Source organism: Phacochoerus africanus, chromosome 3 (assembly GCF_016906955.1).
Source record: "Phacochoerus africanus isolate WHEZ1 chromosome 3, ROS_Pafr_v1, whole genome shotgun sequence".
Classification (NCBI taxonomy): domain Eukaryota; kingdom Metazoa; phylum Chordata; class Mammalia; order Artiodactyla; family Suidae; genus Phacochoerus; species Phacochoerus africanus.
The window spans coordinates 162,046,992-162,066,196 of NC_062546.1; the positions used below are offsets into that span (position 1 = coordinate 162,046,992).

At 36.8% G+C, this 19,205-nt stretch overlaps 1 protein-coding gene across 1 annotated transcript in view; it reads right to left on the reverse strand.

Moving 5' to 3' along the window:
- Nucleotides 1-1,584: 1,584 nt before the first annotated feature.
- TMEFF2 (transmembrane protein with EGF like and two follistatin like domains 2) overlaps nucleotides 1,585-19,205 on the reverse strand; it is a 262,166-nt gene continuing 244,545 nt past the window's right edge. The window contains exons 8-10 of the mRNA XM_047773106.1: nucleotides 7,424-7,547; nucleotides 5,448-5,606; nucleotides 1,585-1,977 (exon numbers count right to left, since the gene is read on the reverse strand). Coding sequence (XP_047629062.1) covers nucleotides 1,881-1,977; nucleotides 5,448-5,606; nucleotides 7,424-7,547 — 380 coding nt within the window. The 3' untranslated portion in view covers nucleotides 1,585-1,880. The remainder of the gene's footprint in view (nucleotides 1,978-5,447; nucleotides 5,607-7,423; nucleotides 7,548-19,205) is intronic.

A 19,205-nucleotide genomic window follows, 5' to 3' on the forward strand; every position in this document is an offset into this window, starting at 1 on the left:
TTTAGATTTACTATGCTAGCCACAGAAATCTAGGAAGTGCTAAATGATGATAAAAGTTATTCGATTTATTTCATCTTATTCTTTGAGAACTTTGAGTTTATTTTTTTCCAAAGTAGTCATACATATTAGTATGGTCAAAAATCCATATTAATTTCCCACTAAGCTCTTTCATATGCTATGGGATTAATTTTTGGGCTTATCTTTTGTTCTTATCTCATATATATGTGTGTATATATGTATTTATACACATATATATTTATATGTGTGTATATATATATATAACACATTTCTCCGTTTTCATGAAATATTATTATCTTAGTTCCACTTCAGATAGTGGTGCTGCATTAGCCATAAAATTATTCATGAGGTATTTGGTTGTGACTCTAACTTCTTTTTGAAGAACTGTATACTGGAGTTCTCATCGTGGCGCAGCAGGGACAAATCTGACTAGGAACCATGAGGATGTGGGTTTGATCCCTGGCCTCACTCAGTGGGTTAAGGAACCAGCGTTGCGGTGAACTGTGGTGTAGGTCACAGATGCAGATCGGATCTGGCATTGCTGAGGCTGTGGCCTAGGCTGGCAGCTGTAGCTCCGATTAGACCCCTAGCCTGGGAACCTCCATGTACCATGGGTGAGAACCTAAAAAAAAAAGACAAAAGGCCAAAAAATAAAAATTAACATTAAAAAAAGAAAGAACTGGGAGTTCCCGTCGTGGCGCAGTGGTTAACGAATCCGACTAGGAACCATGAGGTTGCGGGTTCGGTCCCTGCCCTTGCTCAGTGGGTTAACGATCCGGCGTTGCCGTGAGCTGTGATGTAGGTTGCAGACGCGGCTCAGATCCCGCGTTGCTGTGGCTCTGGCGTAGGCTGGTGGCTACAGCTCCGATTAGACCCCTAGCCTGGGAACCTCCATATGCCGTGGGAGCAGCCCAAGAAATAGCAAAAAGACAAAAAATAAAAAAATAAAAATAAATAAATAAAAAAAGAAAGAACTGTATACTATAAATATAGCAAGGTATTTCTGAGAATTCATGATTTTGGTATTACACATTTAATGATGTTATTAAAATTTCTCCTTAGTTGTTAATTCCACTCACCTAAATGGAATAGATTTTGTGCTCTGTGTATTCCTATTATGTAACTTGTTCAGGACCTTTCAGATATATGCACTTAAGTGGGAGATTCTAAGATGTTTCCCAATAAAAACCAATATTTTCTTTCCCTCTCCTTCATGAGTTATAAAACACTTTCCCTCCCCTTCTTCTTTGATTTAATTTATATGCCAGAGATTTTTCTGCTCTGGGGATGAAAATGGAAGACCAGGGAAGAAAGCTGATGAAATAGAGATGATTCAGAGATCCGAAATATTTTATCCTCACTCGATATAAAGTAAATTATTTTTTCTCTTTTCCAATAACCATCATTTCCCTTGATCTTGGAATCACTCAAAACCTAGCCACTGAATCCTGTATAAACTAATGCTTGGTCTCAAGATGTGGAGAAAGATAAAATACTGGTCCTGTACAGATTGTAGTAGTTTGATTATATTTACAGTTATGAGATACCGCAAATTTAAGAATGCCATTTTTTTCTCATCACTGAGTATTTATTATATATAACAAATACATGGGAAAGAAAAAAACTATATTGTGTGATATAAATAGTTTATTTACATTACAGAAAAAACATCAAGACAATGTATACTATTTCAAATATATCCATACATAATCAAATATAGCTGTAGTACATGTTTTCATTGGTGTAGATTACCACAAATGCAAGGCAACATGTGTAGATCTCTTGTCTTATTCTTTTGTCTATAATACTGTATTGTGTAGTCCAAGCTCTCGGTAGTCCGGCCACTGTGCAACATGCTCCCTTTAGATTAACCTCGTGGACGCTCTTGTTGTGTTGTCTGAACTGTAGTGCCCTGTATTTTGCTTCTGTCTGTGAATTCTGTTGCTTCTGGGGCATTTCCTAGAAGGTTGGAAAGTTTACAAATCTTAGTCCAGTGCTGTTACCTAAAGTCTAGTGCCACAATCACAGAGAGAAATTGTGGATTAAACAAATTATTAAAATATTTCAGATGAAAGAATTTATTATTAGCAGAAGCGGGAATTATTTTGGAAGAGTTTTGGTTTTGGTTTTCCTTCTCCTTGAAGTTGTCTCTAAGCGTCTGTTGAGGAGAATTGAAGAACAGAGGTGGAACTTGAAGAGGAATACATTTGCCTAGTCCCCAACTGCTTACTCATTAAGTCACAAAGAATGACTCAGCACAATGCAGTCAAGCAGGTGTGAACTCATGTTAAAGGTCTTCAAAAATTTTATATTTGAAATGACCTAAGGATGGATGTGTTATCGACACTTCAGTGCTACAAGTTTAAATCCTGTCAAACTAGAGAAGGAGCTAACTGTTAATATCGGATGTATAGTGGAAAGGAATATTGTTTTCGTTCAGCCTAATATCATTTTTGTACATTAATGCTATAAGCTAGAGACATGAATTAGCACCAGTATATAAAGATATATATACACACATATATACTATATATACACATATACATATATATACACATATATACATACACACTTGTGTATATATATATACATATATACACACACACTTGTATATATATATATATATATATACACAGGTTTCTTTTTTTGGGTGGGGGTAGATCTGTCAGAGTGAACATGGAGCTGGAAGTTACATTCTCAACAAGTGGGAGCTGGAGATAAAAGATTGAAAATCCATCTCAACAGGGCAACTCTCTTTATTTCAGATCATGCCTCTAGATGAATGTATTTTTTATGACATATGTTGTTTTTGGGAGAAGGGCAGATGTTTGACTAAAATAGTAAAAGCAAGGAGAAGGAATTAGGAAAAATATAAAGTGGGAAGAGGAGAAGATAAAAAAGAAGTAGAAAAGAGGAGAGACCAGGTGAGAATATAATTAAAAGAAAATTGAAGAGAATGAGAGGACCTCTGCTTGGTGTAATTTTCTAAGTCTTTTGCAATTATATGTTTTGGAATAGGTCTTAACAGGCAAGTGTGGCCAGGTCACCAGGAAGGGAGGGCTTGGGCAGGAAGGGTTTGGGGAGGAAAATAGCCTAGTTGGAAAGTCTAGTTTTTGAGAAGAATGTTTTCAAGTGAATGAAATGAATCCACACTGAGAATAGTGTGGTGTATTGACTAGGATGATTCCTGGAAAGACTTTGGAAAGTTTGAATGGCCTTGGAGAGATTCATAAAATGCATTACAAGTAATGCTAATTTAGCTCACATTGTCCTCCTCAAAAGTAAATAGAAGATAGATTTCATTTTGTTTTAACATGGAAAATGAAAATGGCCACATGCCTTAAAAAATGGCTTGCCTAATCTAGAGCTCAGTTGAGGTTGTCTTGAGCGTCAGGATACAAACATCCTGACAAGCCAAGAAGCAGTATGAGCAGTGGTTAAGCGCACAGCTCTGACACTAGACAGCCTGGACTCCATTTCTGCCGTTACTGCTCAACTATATACACTCAGCAATTTGCTGACTTCTCATACCTAGGAGTCCCTATCTTGAAAATGGGGGTAATTGTTCCTTTTTCACAATGTTATCAAATGTATGTGTATAATTATGTGTTTGCCTGTAAGTGTGTATACAAACATATATGTACATGTAACATGTTCTATGTGTATATATAGGTGTTTTATACACACACACACATACAAATATATATATATATATATATATATATAGAGAGAGAGAGAGAGAGAGAGAGAGAGAGGGAGAGAGAGAGAGCAGAATTCCTGGGGAGATAAGTACCCTATGTATTCCAGTTGTTTTTATTATGTATGGGAATGAAACTGTGATTAATAACAGACTTGTATACATCTAAAGTATTTAAAGTTCTGCATTTTTGTCAGTACATGAAGTAGCAAATCACAGTTACAAGATAAGATCTATTAAGTATGAATTCCATTTTTCATATGCTGATTATTACTTAGATATTAGAAGGCTCAAGACCCTTAGAGTTATATGGCACCATTTCCTGTGTTTTAAATGCTTTTATATCTTTTGTTTTATACTGAGTATCTCTGGTTTCTTGAGTTATTTTTATGTTCCCCAGAATCTATTTTAATATAATCCATCGACTCACTTGGCATCTAAACGTGAGAGTCGAGCTGATGAACTCAACTTGGTTTAGAGTAGCGCAGAGCTCCCATCAATGATCTTTCCTTAAGCCTTTAGGCCAGGGAAGGATTTATGAACCATATTTTGTCTTTTTCAAGAGCAAATGCCACACTTGTCCTCAAAGAAGATAGCACGGTACCGACACTGAGATGTATTGTGGCCTTTATTTTCTAAAGATATGATACTTTCTTTTATTTTCTTGTCTTTTGAAAATAATTTTTTGGGGAAACATTCTGATTTACTGTTGAGCTGTACAAATGAATGACAGTCTAAATGCCTTGTGAATTTGGCAAAAACCTTGAAAAACTTCCTTGGAATTTTTCTCTGAAGCAGAGTGAAATTGGGTCAGAATGAAGTATCTTCAATAATGTTTCCGGTTAGACAGAACATAAATAATATGCATTTGGTTTAGAATCTCATTGTTGGTGATCATGAATTTACACGCTAATGAAGTTAAGCAGGTACCTGGCCTCACTCCTTTACTCCAAGCCCAATGTCAGATATCACTAATTAATCAATGGTTTTCTTTCCCGCTGAAACTGGATGAGATCTCTGTATTTCTCTCAACCTGACTCTCCAGAAAACGATTACTGTTTGACTGGGTGTTTGATATGGAAACATGTTGTGAAATTTCCATATATCAAAGGTTTTCATACACTACAACATAATTCTTCCTATTGTAACTATTTTCTTTGAATTTTGTGTTTAAAAGTTACTTTGTTACCTTAAGTTGGAAATGTATTTGTTGTTTATATCCAATATGTTAAAATGATTATACTTGAGAGTTATACTTGGAAATATAAGTGCCGTAAATAGAGCTATAATTTAATACTTTTCTAGACCTTGTATAAAATCTATTCTGACCTCATTTGGCATATTAATGTGGGTAAGTAAGAAACTACTGGTCATTTAACTAGTCTGTTAGTAGTCTGAATGAAGACTGACTTTTTAGAGTTAAAAAAAGAGAAGTGTATTCAAACAAAGGTTGGTATTACACATTAGAAGGGGAAGAAAAAGACCTTTGCCTAGAAAATAAATAATCCTCATCATAATGCAAAAATAAGGGAGATAATTTTGTCCCACTCCAGCATGAAAGTCAGTGTCCTTCCATTTGACTATTCAGCTGGTGTTCTGATGAGGAAATAGGACTCCAGAGAATGGATGGTTGCACAGTCCACAAAGAGACTTGTAATTAGAGAGACTTGATTAAGACCAGGAGGAATGACATATCTCTTTATGTGGGTGGCCGGGGAGTACAGTTACTGACCTTGTGATGCAGAGGACCACCACACAGATGACAGCAATCTGAATTGTTCCAATCACAGCTGCAATTAAGACGTACTGAAATCGAACAGGGCCGGGAACAACGTAGAGTACGCTGTAGTCCTTTTTTTCACAGTGTTGTCCAGTATAACCAGCATCACACCTGGAAGAAATGATAACGTCCAGTTATCCAGAGCTGCTGGACTCATTTTTATAGTTGGCCTATAGGCATTTATCTTCATTGTGAAATTAGGGCCTTTTGTTAGCCTTTCCTGCTCTTAAAAAATAGTACTTTGTAGATATGTTTATCAAATACTTATTTGCATTAGATCTCTTTATGGTTTTGATTTCAAAGATAGGTGGTTTCTTTTTATACTTATAATAATCAATTTTGAAGCTAGGAGGGTAGATAATTGGTGATGATAATATAGAGAGAAGGTAGATGCCCAGGAATAATTGTTCTCTCTCTCTCTCTCTCTCTCTTTTTTCCCCATTTGAGCTTTACATTTTACTTAACTTGTTTTTTAATTAACCTAAGACAACATAATTACTTGAGAAAAGGCTTGTTTCTGATGACATGGGTATAAAAAATAGTGCTATTGTTTATTTTTGCATAAAGCATTCTCTGTGCTACTATTAGAAAAAGTGCTAAAAAATGTTAGGGCCAGAAGTACCACAAGAGTGATTTCTTTAATTTGCTGGTCATAAAGTTGTCTTCTGTTAGAGAGTGAAATTTCAGTAGGAAAAAAAGTAATTATGATGTAGGAATAAGGTTCAGCAAAACAGTGTCTGAGGATGAACACTGCCTCACACTCACTCAGACCTCATCAGAAAGCCCACTCAGGTAGACAATCTTCGTGTTAGAATTGGCATTTGACAATGAGATAAGAAAACAACTCACAGGAAAACAAGACTAGTGGGGATCAACTTGTCAATGACTTGTGCAACAATTTTAGTATTTCACCTTGAATTTCTCATAACTACATCCTGGGGTTTTTTAGAAGGGTTTAATAGTGACAACTCTGCTGGGAATGACAGGCCATTGGGAGAAACTTCTCACTCTGCCTGGCTTTACTGGAAGGCAGATGCTTGTGTATTCAGTGAAGGAAAACATGAAAAACTGACAGTTCTTGAAGAGAGAGAAAAAGGAGGAAAGAAGAAGGAGCAGATGAAGAAAAAGAAGAGGAGGAGGAGACATAAAGGGGAGGGGGAGGAAAGAGAAAAAGAGAAACTCCTTTCACTGTATGGCAATATGAAAGCTATTTCATCATTTGTCACTTGTATATTCCTTTAATAAAAAGTATGTTTGTTTTTTCACTTTGCCTTTACCATCTCTGAAATAATTATGTCCTATCCATGAGTATTCAGCAGGTTAACTAAATCCAGACAAGCAATTCCTTTGTGTCTCAACCCAGTTCGAAGCTACGGAAGTGTAGGTAATAGCTCACTATACAAGCCTATACAATCTGCAGAGCTACACAATCTGGAGAGCAGATCCACGTAAGAGTGTTTTCCTGGCAAAACCAAGATTGATGATATTTATTAGAAGACTTGAGGGACTTTGGAAAAGACAGCCTCCCAAAAGCAACCATGTTATCTAGATAGGGTAAGGCCTGATCCATTCATTTGTTTAGAAACATTTATCAAGTACCTACTCTGTGTCAAGCACTGCTCTGTGTCCATGGGAAAAGTGGTGAATAAAACCGAGGAGGCTGAGTCTTTAAAGAGCTTGTAAAAATGCCCAAAGCACAATGTAAAATTCTCCCACAGGAGTGTATATAATGATATGTTACATAGTACTTGGGTATGTAAGGTACACATATCTTGTTGTTTTCTTGGTGGTGGTGGGGAGGCAGAGAAAAGTTGACTGCTGATCACCCATTCAGGCAGGATGCCATCCAATTCTCAGTAAACATCTAGAATTTAGTTCCTATATTTTTACTGTATACATTTAAAAGTTTAAGGGTGAAAAAACATTACCTGCAAGATGGCTCCTGCATATTGATAGAATGTTCACACTTCCCGTGCATGCAGAAGCCATTGTAATGTTCTGGGCAAGGGATGTGGTGTTCTCTGGCACTTTCTTCTAATTTGTTAGCATTCTCTGTGAATACAGATAAAAGCAACACCTCCTGTAAATACTTTCTTAGCCTGGTAAGATCAACCAGTACATTAAGAAGCAAGGCAACAGTAGGCAAAGATATTTAAAAGGGCAAGAATTAAAAGACCATGCTTCAGAAGAAAGAGGAAGAAAGAATTGAAAGACAGATGTCTTTACAATTGTATTTAGAGATGAAACTGCAAAATTACCCAGTGCTTTTCATGCTTTTATGCAATTTCGTACATCTTTAAGAGCCAGGGATGTTTCTATGAGTTGTCAGACAGCTTTAATTTTCCTTGTGTAGAGACTGTACATTGATCAAAAATAATTCAAGGAGAAATATCCTATTTTTTTTGAATTTCAAAGGCAAGCATAATGTCCCTAAAAAGTAAATTGCTTCAATACCTTGATATTTTCTCAGTGTGGGAGCATAGAAGTTAAAATATGGCTATATGCGATTGTTAAACAGAAGTTTTCCAAAACCAAATGCAAATTTCAACAAAAGTATTCTTTCAGACTTTTTTCATCTATTGTGAACATGATTTTACTAGCATTCATACATTTTCTTATTGCCTAAATAAAACTATTGAAAGAGCAAATGTTACTTCAGAATCATTTGTGTAGATGCTAACACAGGACATACTGAATGTTCTAAGCGTATTCCAATTCCTAATATTTGGCCTATGTTAGCAATGTTATGTGAAATTTAAACTTATGATAAAGGAAAAACTCGTATTCTAAAATGAACCCTTTCCAGCGTTCCCTTCGTGGCTCAGCGATTAACGAACCTGACTAGGATCCATGAGGATGAGGGTTTGATCCTTGGCCTTGCTTAGTGGGCTAAGGATCTGGCATTACCTTGAGGTGTGGTGTAGGTCACGGATGTGACTTGGATCCTGCATTGCTGTGGCAGTGGTATGCTGGGCGGCTATAGCTTCGATTAAACCCTAGCCTGGGAACTTCCATATGCCACAGGTGCAGCCCTAAAAAGCAAACAAAGAAAAATTTAAAAAATGAAATAAAATGAACACTTTCTCTGTCACTAACAAGTTTCGTTTTCTCATGTTTCTGTAAAGATATTAATTTTTTTCATGAACATTATTAGTCTAGGTACATTTGCTTCTCATTTGTAATGCCATGTCTAAGCAGTCTTTTGACTCTTTACATGTTCATTTTATAATATAAAGTTTTGCCTTTTGGAGTTTCTTCTGTACTCTGAGACCTGGTATATTTAAAAATTCTTGCTGAATGCATGAAAAATATAACTCTTGACTTCAGTCTAAAGACACTTCAATACCACAGTAATTGGTCAGCAGTAATGGATTCTTTCAGTGATGGAAGATTGAGAACAAATTACTATTTTTTATGAAATAGATTATTTTCTACCATTTCCACATAGGGGTATAGTTTTTTATTGTAGTGCATCCTTATAATTTTTACTGGCAGTCATGGATGATGACTATATTCATCATCAGAAAAAAGTATCTTCAGTATTAGTGAATTAGACAAATGTATTATTTATGTTTAAGCAGTGTTATAAAATAACTATACATTTTAAGATCTAGGTGTCATCTGCAAAACATTAGAATTTAGAGTAAATTGTTAAATATATTGAATGCTTTCTTTTGTAGGGATATTTATGTACATTGGTATGATGGATAATATTCAAATTATGTACTCATATTAATAAAGAATTTATCAAAGGTATGCTGAAGAGACTGGAGGTGGCATTGAAATCATTCATTTGTTCTACATCTCTGTCTCTTTACCAATTTGGATGATTTTTTTGTATTATAATATTTCTCTTTTGATACAGTTATTAAACTGAGTGAACCACTTCCATAGAAAAGACTAAGAATATATAGGACATTCCCTTTTGGTTTTTTTTGATTCTTCCAGGCAACTTTGGACTTTTGTGTCATGGTGTCTTTGGTAACAAACAGCACCTGCAGTAAGCAAACACACAACAACTGAAATAGACAGTGTGGGGTAAAATTTCCAATATGGGAGTATGTGACCAAAATAGAAGCAGAGCAATTATGGTATTTAGACACCCCTTGAGAGGGCTTGTAGTCACTCATGACTCCATGAAGGCTGGGTTCATGCTGTGCCTTGGCCGGGGGGCTGCAAGTCAGAGTGGACAAACCATGCACCTGCTGTTGAAAGGGGAGTTGAGCAGTGGGGTTTGCCAGCCTCACTGCTGATGTAATGAACCAGCACTGATTTTCACTCTTATTTCTGGATCTTCTCCCCATAACAAACAATTCAACACTTCTATTTAGTGTTCGTTAGTAACCCTTCAGTGCTTCTGCACACTTGCATGTGGGGGAATTTTCTGTAACTTCCCTACATTTCACCTACACTGTGATTTTGGTCATAGTATTTTTTCAAATACATCTTATTAGGGCTATTTTTCTTTCTGTCACTTGCAAAAGAAGATCAAGAAATTTCTTAACTCCAAAATCTATGTTTTAAGGCTATTTTATTTTTAACTCTGTCCTTCATCCTATACTGCTTTTGTTTCTGGATTTGTGCCACATCCACAATTAGGAACTGAAGTCCAAGGGCAAAATAGAAGCTTGCTTGAGTGAAACTGTTGCCTTAGCATAGTAAGAGCTGGGCATTTTCACAAAGTTCATTATCCAGACAGGTTGATCACGTGAGAGAATAGTTTCCATCATAAAATCTGCTAATTAGTTTACACCATTCCTTATGAGCTTGGAGTGCTCTGTTATGTTGCTCATAGGATACTGTCAAATAAGAAGGTTAGAGAGATTTAAAATAAATGAGTGGAAGAAATGATTCCTGGGCAAGAAAATGAGGAATCATCAATATATGTCAACCAATTTACAGTCCGTCCAAACAACTAACCAGTTGATTGAAAACCTAAATATATAACCACTTCTAGTAATGCAATAGACATGTTTTAGAAATGAGATTTAAGTATATTAAGAAGAGTAGAGACACAGAAAACTAATATACCAACTGAATATGTGTGTGGACCATAGTGGATATTTGTAATACTGATATTTACACATAGATATTGAAGCAAAGCACTTAAAGATTTAAAATCATGGAAAAACGATACTTTGGAAGTGTGTCTTTTCTTCCAGGGTTGACGATTTGGACATCAACTCTGTTCACCATTTAAAAAGAGGTTTTTATAAGTTCCTGTCTTGGCACGGGGGAAATGAATCCAACTAGGAACCATGAGGTTGAGGGTTCGATCCCTGGCCTAGCTCAGTGAGTTAAGTATCTGGCATTGCTCTGAGCTGTGGTGTAGGTTGCAGACACAGCTTGGATCCTGCATTGCTGTGGCTGTGGTGTAGGTCAGCAGCTGTAACTCCTATTTGAACCCTAGCCTGGGACCCTCCATATGCCGTGAGTACAGCCCTAAAAAGCAAAAAAATAAAAAAAAAATAAAAAGAGGTTTAATGTAAGGGTTGTGCTCTTTCTTGTAAGAGAGAGAGTGCTGATGATAGAAACTCTTTGTGTCTTTGTTTAAAATCCTTGCCCAGTTTCCTGTTTAAATGTTTACAAATCATTCATTCTGAATCAGATCCTGATTTTTTAAAGAAATTATGTTGGTATAATCTGTTATTTGCAATAGAGGTAATGGAGCTGCATGCCCATTACTAGTCAATATTCCAGTCAAGAGCTATAGAAGTGGCCTGCTCTAAAGTATAGCTACATGTATTATTTCTACCTGGTGCTTTTAGAGAAAGAAACAGGGCAAACTGAAAAGACAGAGAGAATGGCAAATGGCAAGGCTTTAGCACAAGTCAAGTGAGTTAAGTGCATATAAAGAGGGGCAGAGCTGGGCATAGCAGTTCAGGGACTTAAACCAGTACAGCTCAGAGTAGGGTGTGTATATGTGTATACATGTATGTTTATCATTACCTCTGCCTCCTTCCCCCCAAACTGGAAATAAGATGTCATTCGGAGAATTAATCTATCAAAGCAACACATTATGGATTGAAGCAGAAATATGACTGTAAACTTTGACTAAAACTATCCAAATATCTGAAGAAAGGATGTTTCCCTTTGGCTAAGGTTTAGAGCTTGGCCAAAGTAGCATCTGGATGTCATGTTGTGCCATCTAGTCAAGCGCTCTCCAAGGTGGTGTGACCTGAGAAGCCAATTTGAACTAACAAATCAGGGTCCCCAGGTGTGGAGATGAATGCAATAGACTGTTAGTGTCCAATGCTATGAAATATTCACTCGGTCAACCCATTTCTCTTTGTCTTGATGCTCTGCTCTCTAAACAGTCTTAAAATAATTTGACTTCTATGTGGCCTGCAGATTGGGAATGGCTTTGACAGTACCACTTGGCTGTCTCATCCATTTGAAAGTTATAGATTTTATTTGAGTGAATTGATTAGTTCTGAGTTCCCATGCATTTTGGGGGCCACAGATCAGCTTTCTTCAGCCCACTGAATTCTGGGGGATTGTAAGATCAAATTTCTACACCTATTGGCTAAAGGATCAAGACCCTACCCATGGTGCCTTACAATCTGGGAAGACTTTTGGGGGCCAGTCAGATGATATTTCTCTGGAGGTAGCCTTATTTTGCTTTAATTAGGCCTTTCTTTAGAATATATACAAATCCTTTAGGATTCCCCGGGAGGAGTCTGATACTGTGTAAGGATATCAGAATAAGTTGGAAAGATCCTAAACTAGAGGTATTGTCCAGATTTAGAGTATGCTTTAGAAAGACAGATTTCTACTGCACATTTTTAAGCAACCAGAGCTGTTCAATAGGGAAATGAGTTATACACTGAAGTAGTGAGTTTGTAGTGGTATTAAAATTTCTCAGATTGGTTACTGTTTTTCAGATGTTGTAGAGTGTTACTCTATGGTAGGTTGGGTTATTTCATAACTCTAGGTTCTTTGAATTTTAAGAGTAATATTTTATTTCTGTTGCTAATATTGACTTACAATAACTAATAACCATTTATTGCAAATTATAATTTTTGATAGTCTAGGAGAGGTAAGCAGAGTAATAGGGACATTATTTAGGTGTGGTAAACAAAGGAAATCATTTTGCCTTGATTATGAGACATTTTACTTTTACAAAGGGTGCAGAATATATTAAATACTTACTATGTCTCTAATTTAGACATGGTAGCATAAAGTGATCTTTATTATGTATTGTCTTCCTTGTGGGGAACAATATGTTTGTGGGTCTAAATTCAATTTTTAACCTCATGCTTTGACATCACAAATTATCTTGACAAGCACATGCATATGAGTTGTACAGTTTGGTTTATTATCTTTTCAACTGCTTTTTCCTTTGGGCAAAGAAAATGTGCCACATTTTTCCAGCAACATGAAATTTCCATTTTGGATATATTTATATGAACTTCTATTTTTCACATTTATAACAGTACCAGAAACCTCCAGTACTGAGATATTCACATACCTGTTGTGATCACTCGATTTTACTTTTCTCTTACTTACTTCCCTATCTCGAAAGCAGCTTGACAGTAATTTTATTTAACCAAGTAGAAAAAGAAAAACTATCTTTCTTTCCATTATATTGTGCCTGGGACAGAAACAAATTACGAATTTAAAAGTAAAGTTATGATTGTCCCATTGTTGATTAGAGTAGGTTTCAAAGAAGACATATAATTCTTAAGATTTCCTGTCCTTATCTTATCAGGTATAAACATATGAGGTGGCAGTAAAACCTCATATCTAGCTTGAATTGCAATCAAAGTTTTTTTAAAGATCAGAAAAGCATTCCTATTGAGTGAGTTCTGAATGTAATGCAATATGGGTTCTTGGAACTTGACAAATTCTGTAATAGCCTCACCTGCTCTCATAGTTTCTTCAAGGCACAGATGAGCAGATGAGAAGCATCTCTCCTTTTTTAAGCCACTAGGACCAAGGCTCCAATGAGAATGCTAGCTAAAAGGGACAGCATAGTGCAAAGGATATGGGTGTATTTAGGGACACAGTTGATTCTAAAAGTTTTGTAAAGAGCAGAGGCCTGATCACAGCATTCCTAGTTATTATCTCTTTTTTTCTTTTCTTTCTTTCTTTTTTTTTTTTGTCTTTTCTAGGGCTACACCTTTGGCACATGGAGGTTCCCAGGCCAGGGGTCTAATCGGAGCTGCAGCTGCTGGCCTACGCCAGAGCCACAGCAATGCCAGATCCGAGCCACGTCTGTGACCTACACCACAGCTCATGGCAATGCCAGATCCTTAACCCACTGAGTAAGGCCAGGGATCAAACCTGCAACCTTATGGTTCCTAATCGGATTCGTTAACCACTGAGCGATGACGGGAACTCCCCTAGTTACTATCTTTTAAAGATTTAGAAAAATAACTTCAGAATAGAGATCAAATTCTTCACATGATACAAACTCAACGTTTCTTCTGCAAGTTGAGCATTATCATACTTTTTTTCATAAGAGTAACAAACTATTTGGATCCAAAACTTTGCTAACTAAGCAAAAGAGGGTTGAGAGCAAGGTGGATGAGGTTGCAGAGAAATTCCTTCTTGATCCTACTGTTGATCAAACACTAATATAAAATGTGAAATGTGATTATCCACATCACCACTTGCATATATAAATTTTCTTATTGGACAGAAAATTTTAAAAATGGGGAGGAAAACTAATTTTTGTGTTACTACCTTCTCAGGCAAGACAATGGCATTATTTAAGAATTGCTTGAATTTAAATTGCAAAAAGTACCAGCATCTGAAATAGAAATAGTAAACTGAGGACTGGAGTGACTGAGTTGAAACAGTACTGGGTGAGAATGTGCATGGGCTTTTGTTATCTGTTTCTATGGTAATATAGTTACATGGATAAAAGCTGACAAATCTGTAAAATCTTGGGAGAGGAACTTGTATGTACCATTTTAACTTATACAAATACAATTTTAATAAATTTAAGAATTTGACATCATCTCGAGTCTTCTACAGATTTAGCCAGAAATTCTAGACCTCTTAAGAAAAAAAAAAGAAAAAAAAAAGAAGAAAATGTGTTTATTATTAGGGAAAAAAAGATAAGCATATCTTTAGCCATTTTCTCTGTCCCCTGCCTTAGAAATCCCCTGCCTGGCTTCAGATGGCAGAGCCCTCCAAAGAGTGAAGAGAGCAGGCTACTGGGGCAAACTGCACTCTGCCTGTAATGGTCCTTTTCAAACTTCACCATTCAGTCAAGAGCCTATTAACTCTCAGCAAGTGGGTAACTCCTATAGGTTTAGAGGATTAAGCCTGAAGACCTTTTAAAAATATAGTATTTTATGGAACTTCAGATGTCTCTGACAACACTTTGTAAATATCAGGCCTTGGGAAGAGGCAGAGATCTATGGTTCATTAGCTTCTTGGGAGTCCAGAGCTGGAGTTGCCTTAAGCCTATCTGGGGCAATTTGCTCCAGCTCTCCCCACTGAGCTCTTGCTGCAGCAACCCTGCTCTCTTCCAAGCTGCTCTTCAAAGACAAAGTTTACTAAAAAACCTTAGAGAAAGAAGAAAATTATGAGAAGCCATTTTATGCCACCTATACTCCCCTCCCCTTTTTTCTTTTGCCCTGAATTAAAACCTATGCATTTCTGGCCAAATTTATTTGCTTAGTGGCTAATCTGGGCATCCTTTTTAAGTAAGCTTTTTTGATGACACTGTTGAAAATGACAACCCAAGTGACATATGGTTCAGGTACTGCCCACTTTTGCCTTCTTGCTGTGTGAGTCAAACTATTTTCTCCTTTATAGGTTGCATATGCAGCAATGAATAAATAGTTAAGCTAAACCTTCTCAGGTGGCATATTTGTTTCCTATGTGACTCTGAAATTATTAGCCAACAGAGAACAAGAAGGATTTAGGCTGGAGCATTTACTGAAACACAGCAGAAATAAAGACTTTAATAATGTATATAGGACAAAAGTATTGGCTTCCAATAATTTGTTATATGAATATTTCGTGAGTATCTACTATGTGTCTGGCACTGTGCTATGTACTATATGTAATATACTATATCTGTTGGTTGTTTCCACATGACTTTGCTTGTCCTCTAAACAGCCAAGTAGACAGATCTCAAGACAGGATGATAATAAATGTATCCTCAATTCCTGGAGAATCTACAGCCTAGCATTGTGTTAATACTTAATGTGACAAAAATGTATTCCTTGGAGTTCCCTTTGGTACAATAGGTTAAGGATCTGACATCACTATGGTTGCTGCTATGGCGGTGGTTTGATACCTGGTCTGGGAATTTCTGCATGCTGCAGGCCTAGCCAAAAAAATATATTCCTTAATACAGCCCTTCAAAATAGATTTATAAGAAGAACCCCATTTTATATAAATGAGGACACTCAACCTCAAGTAGGTTTAATTACTTGTCTTAAAAGTGTACACAATTGATAAGCACAACTGGGGTCAAAACCACAGTTCTTTCCAGTGTAACATGTAGACCATACAGTTAAGAACTTAACTAAAACTCAAGACAACATCTGGCCTCCATATCTTATTTATTGTTTGCCTTTTATGACTCCTTTTTATCTCACCTGTATCCTATTGCTGCTATGAAAAGCAATTCTTTCCTTTTTCCTTCCTTTGACCTTGTGAGAGATTTCTTGTCTAAGGCCAAGCCGTCATGAATCCCAACACTTCCGTCCTTCTCAAGGGCTTTCTCCATCAATTATCTCCTTTCTCTCCTGTATCTTCTTTATTCCTAGCCATCAGCATTTAAACATTTTCAAGTGTCTTCCTTCTTAACAATTCATAGACCTCCCTCTTTCAGTTGGTGTCTCTTGCTAGACCTCTTGTCTCCATTTCACCCCTTGCAGCCGAACTTCTTAAGAGTGGTATCTCTGCTCCTATTCTTCACTTCCTGCACTAACTCCCACGCACTGTTTAACCCATCATGCTCCCTGATCACTTCTTCAGAGAAACTGCTTCAAGAAGGTCAACCACCAACATCTTTCTTGCCAAAAGTAATTGTTCTTATCAGACCTCAACTGTCCCAGTCTTTCAGTAATTTGATACAGCTGACCACTTCTTTGAAGCCTTCTCTTCCCTGGACTTGCATACCACCTACCTTTTAAGTTTTTTTTGGTTGGTCCTTTATTTTGTGAACTTCTCTTCCGCAACTAATTCTTAAAGTGTTGATATTTTCCTAAAGTTTTCTTTTTACACTTTAACCATTCTCACCAAGGGAGCTCTAACTCATCCAAGGCTTCTGCCAATACCTCTGACTTCCAGATTCTGATTCACCAGCCCATATCACATTTAATAGCGTTTCATATCCATATATCAAAGTACCGAGTGTCTCACAAGCACCTCAATCTCATCAGCTTCTTCTCCTACTTCCTTCCCCTGCTTCTTAGGCCAGGTGTGTTCATCCACTCGTCAACCCCAAAAAAGAAATTTGGACTTCACGTTCCAATACTGAGTAGATCACCAAGTCCTATGATTTCTACTTCTTAAGTAGCTACCAAATTTGTTCATTTTTCTACCTTTCTATGGCTACTCTCTTAGATCAAACCATCATTATCTCCAGGTCAGTTTTCCACACTAGAGCTAGAGTGATTTCTCTAGAAGAAAAATGTGAATGCATAATGACCCAGCTTAAAATCCCCCAAGAAACAATTATTATTACTCATTAACTCCTCCAGCGAACTGAATTTTAATGTTACTTAGAAGGTCATTCAGAATCTGTTCTCAGCTACTCCATTCTCACCTCTTGTAATTCTCTTGCATCCTCCTACACTTAGATGAATCTTCTCTCTGCCCCCTAGGACTTTCCATATGTGGTTTCCTTTATCTGGAATATTCATTTTTCCCCATTTATCATCCATTATACCTAACTCCTACTCATCATTCGGGTCTCATTGACATTACTTCCTCTAAGGACCTTCTGTAATCTTCTCTCCCTGACCACTCAGTCTACCTTATCTAAAACCATCCCCTCTCCTAGCACTTTTCACATCAAATTTTAATCACCCTTTACTTGTCTGAGTGATACATTAGCTCAAAAACTCCCTTGAAAAGGCAAGTATTGTTGTCTTTGTTTATTTTACAGTTGCAATCTCTACACCTAGCACAGAAAAGATACTAAGCACACATTTTTTTAAAAGAAAGGAATGCTTTCCTATGTTATCCCACTGACACAGTTGCCCAGCACGGAGAAGCTGCCAGAAACATCCAGAAGGTATATCAGTAGAAAAAGAATCTTAACATCATGTTGGGGGAACGATTTTTGTAGGGTAAAGGTGGCATCAGGAAATGACTGAGGAAAGAGTGAGAATTGCCTTAGGAAAGAATGTCTGCTGGAGAAGTATCGCACAGACCCTCTAGAAATGGACCAGGAGAAAGGGACGTGGGTCCTTCTTTCTATAGTTTCTGGTAGAGGGTCTTCGCACAGACCCTCTAGAAATGGACCAGGAGAAAGGGACATGGGTCCTTCTTTCTATAGTTTCTGGTAGAGCAAATGGAGATAGGAGTATATCATCTAGTTTTTAAAATAACATATTCCCTCTGTTAACCAAATAGGTGTGATTCTTAAATGAAGCATTTATAACCACCTTCATGTAAGCATTGAAGAATATGGAAAAATCTAGTTCTTCTTGGTGGAAAAAATGATATCTATATGCATGTCGTATCTCAAAAATCAGACTGGAACCAAGTGTGGTCAGTTCTGAATTCATAGATTCTAATTTGCCCTTCACCCTGTATCTACACTATTGTCCAGAAGTGAGAAATGATGATTGAATTTTTTCAGGGCAACAAAAAAAACCTTATTTTAAAAACTAAACCATGGGTTCCCACTGTAGCACAACAGGATCAGTGGCGTCTCTGTAGCGCCAGGACACAGGTTTGCCTGGCAGAGGGGATTAAAGGATCTGGTATTGCTGCAGCTGCAGCTTAGGTCACAACTGCGGCTGGGATCCGATCCCTGGCCCAGGAAGTTCATATGCTGTGGAGCAGTTAAAAAAAAAAAGAGAGAAAGAAAGAAAAATACAGGTAAATGCATTTCAAAATCCTATTTCAAAATAGGAACTAGGATTATGTATGAAGGAACTAGTTTCCTTAGCCGCCTGTTTCTAAATACAACCACGTATTTATTCTTGTACTTTAAAATAATAGATGGTAAACACCAAAACTACAGTGCAGATAAACATGATGATATTGCAGTGAATAAGGCTAGTGATCAGCTTGGTTTTCTACAAGAGTACTCTGAAAATAATTGGAGAGCTTTTATAGTTTCTTAAACTAAGGAACAAAGGTATAGTTCTTATTCTTCAGCAGACTTTTTTGAGCAGAGTCTCAAAAGTGCTTGAGAAAACACTAGGAATGAGGGAAAATTTTCTATGGAAACAGTTTTAAAACTGGACTTCTGGAAAAATAAAAAGAAATAAGCTCTAAAAGTTTTGTGGTAAAAGCACTTCAAGTAGCTAGAAAAGTTACATAATATTTAAGTGCGATATTTAAGTTTAATGTTTAATTCTAAACATTAATAAACTGCCTAGCCTAGAAATTGTAGACAGTCAGAGTGGGGGGCTATTATGCAATGCTAGATACCTGAACAACATTTATAGGTACCAAACCCTGGCATTGGGGTGTTACAGAATCTTAGGAAGTGTTCTTGATACTCTGATGCCCTCATAGAAGCATGTGTATACATGTATGTGAGTTTTGTATAAATACAATCCT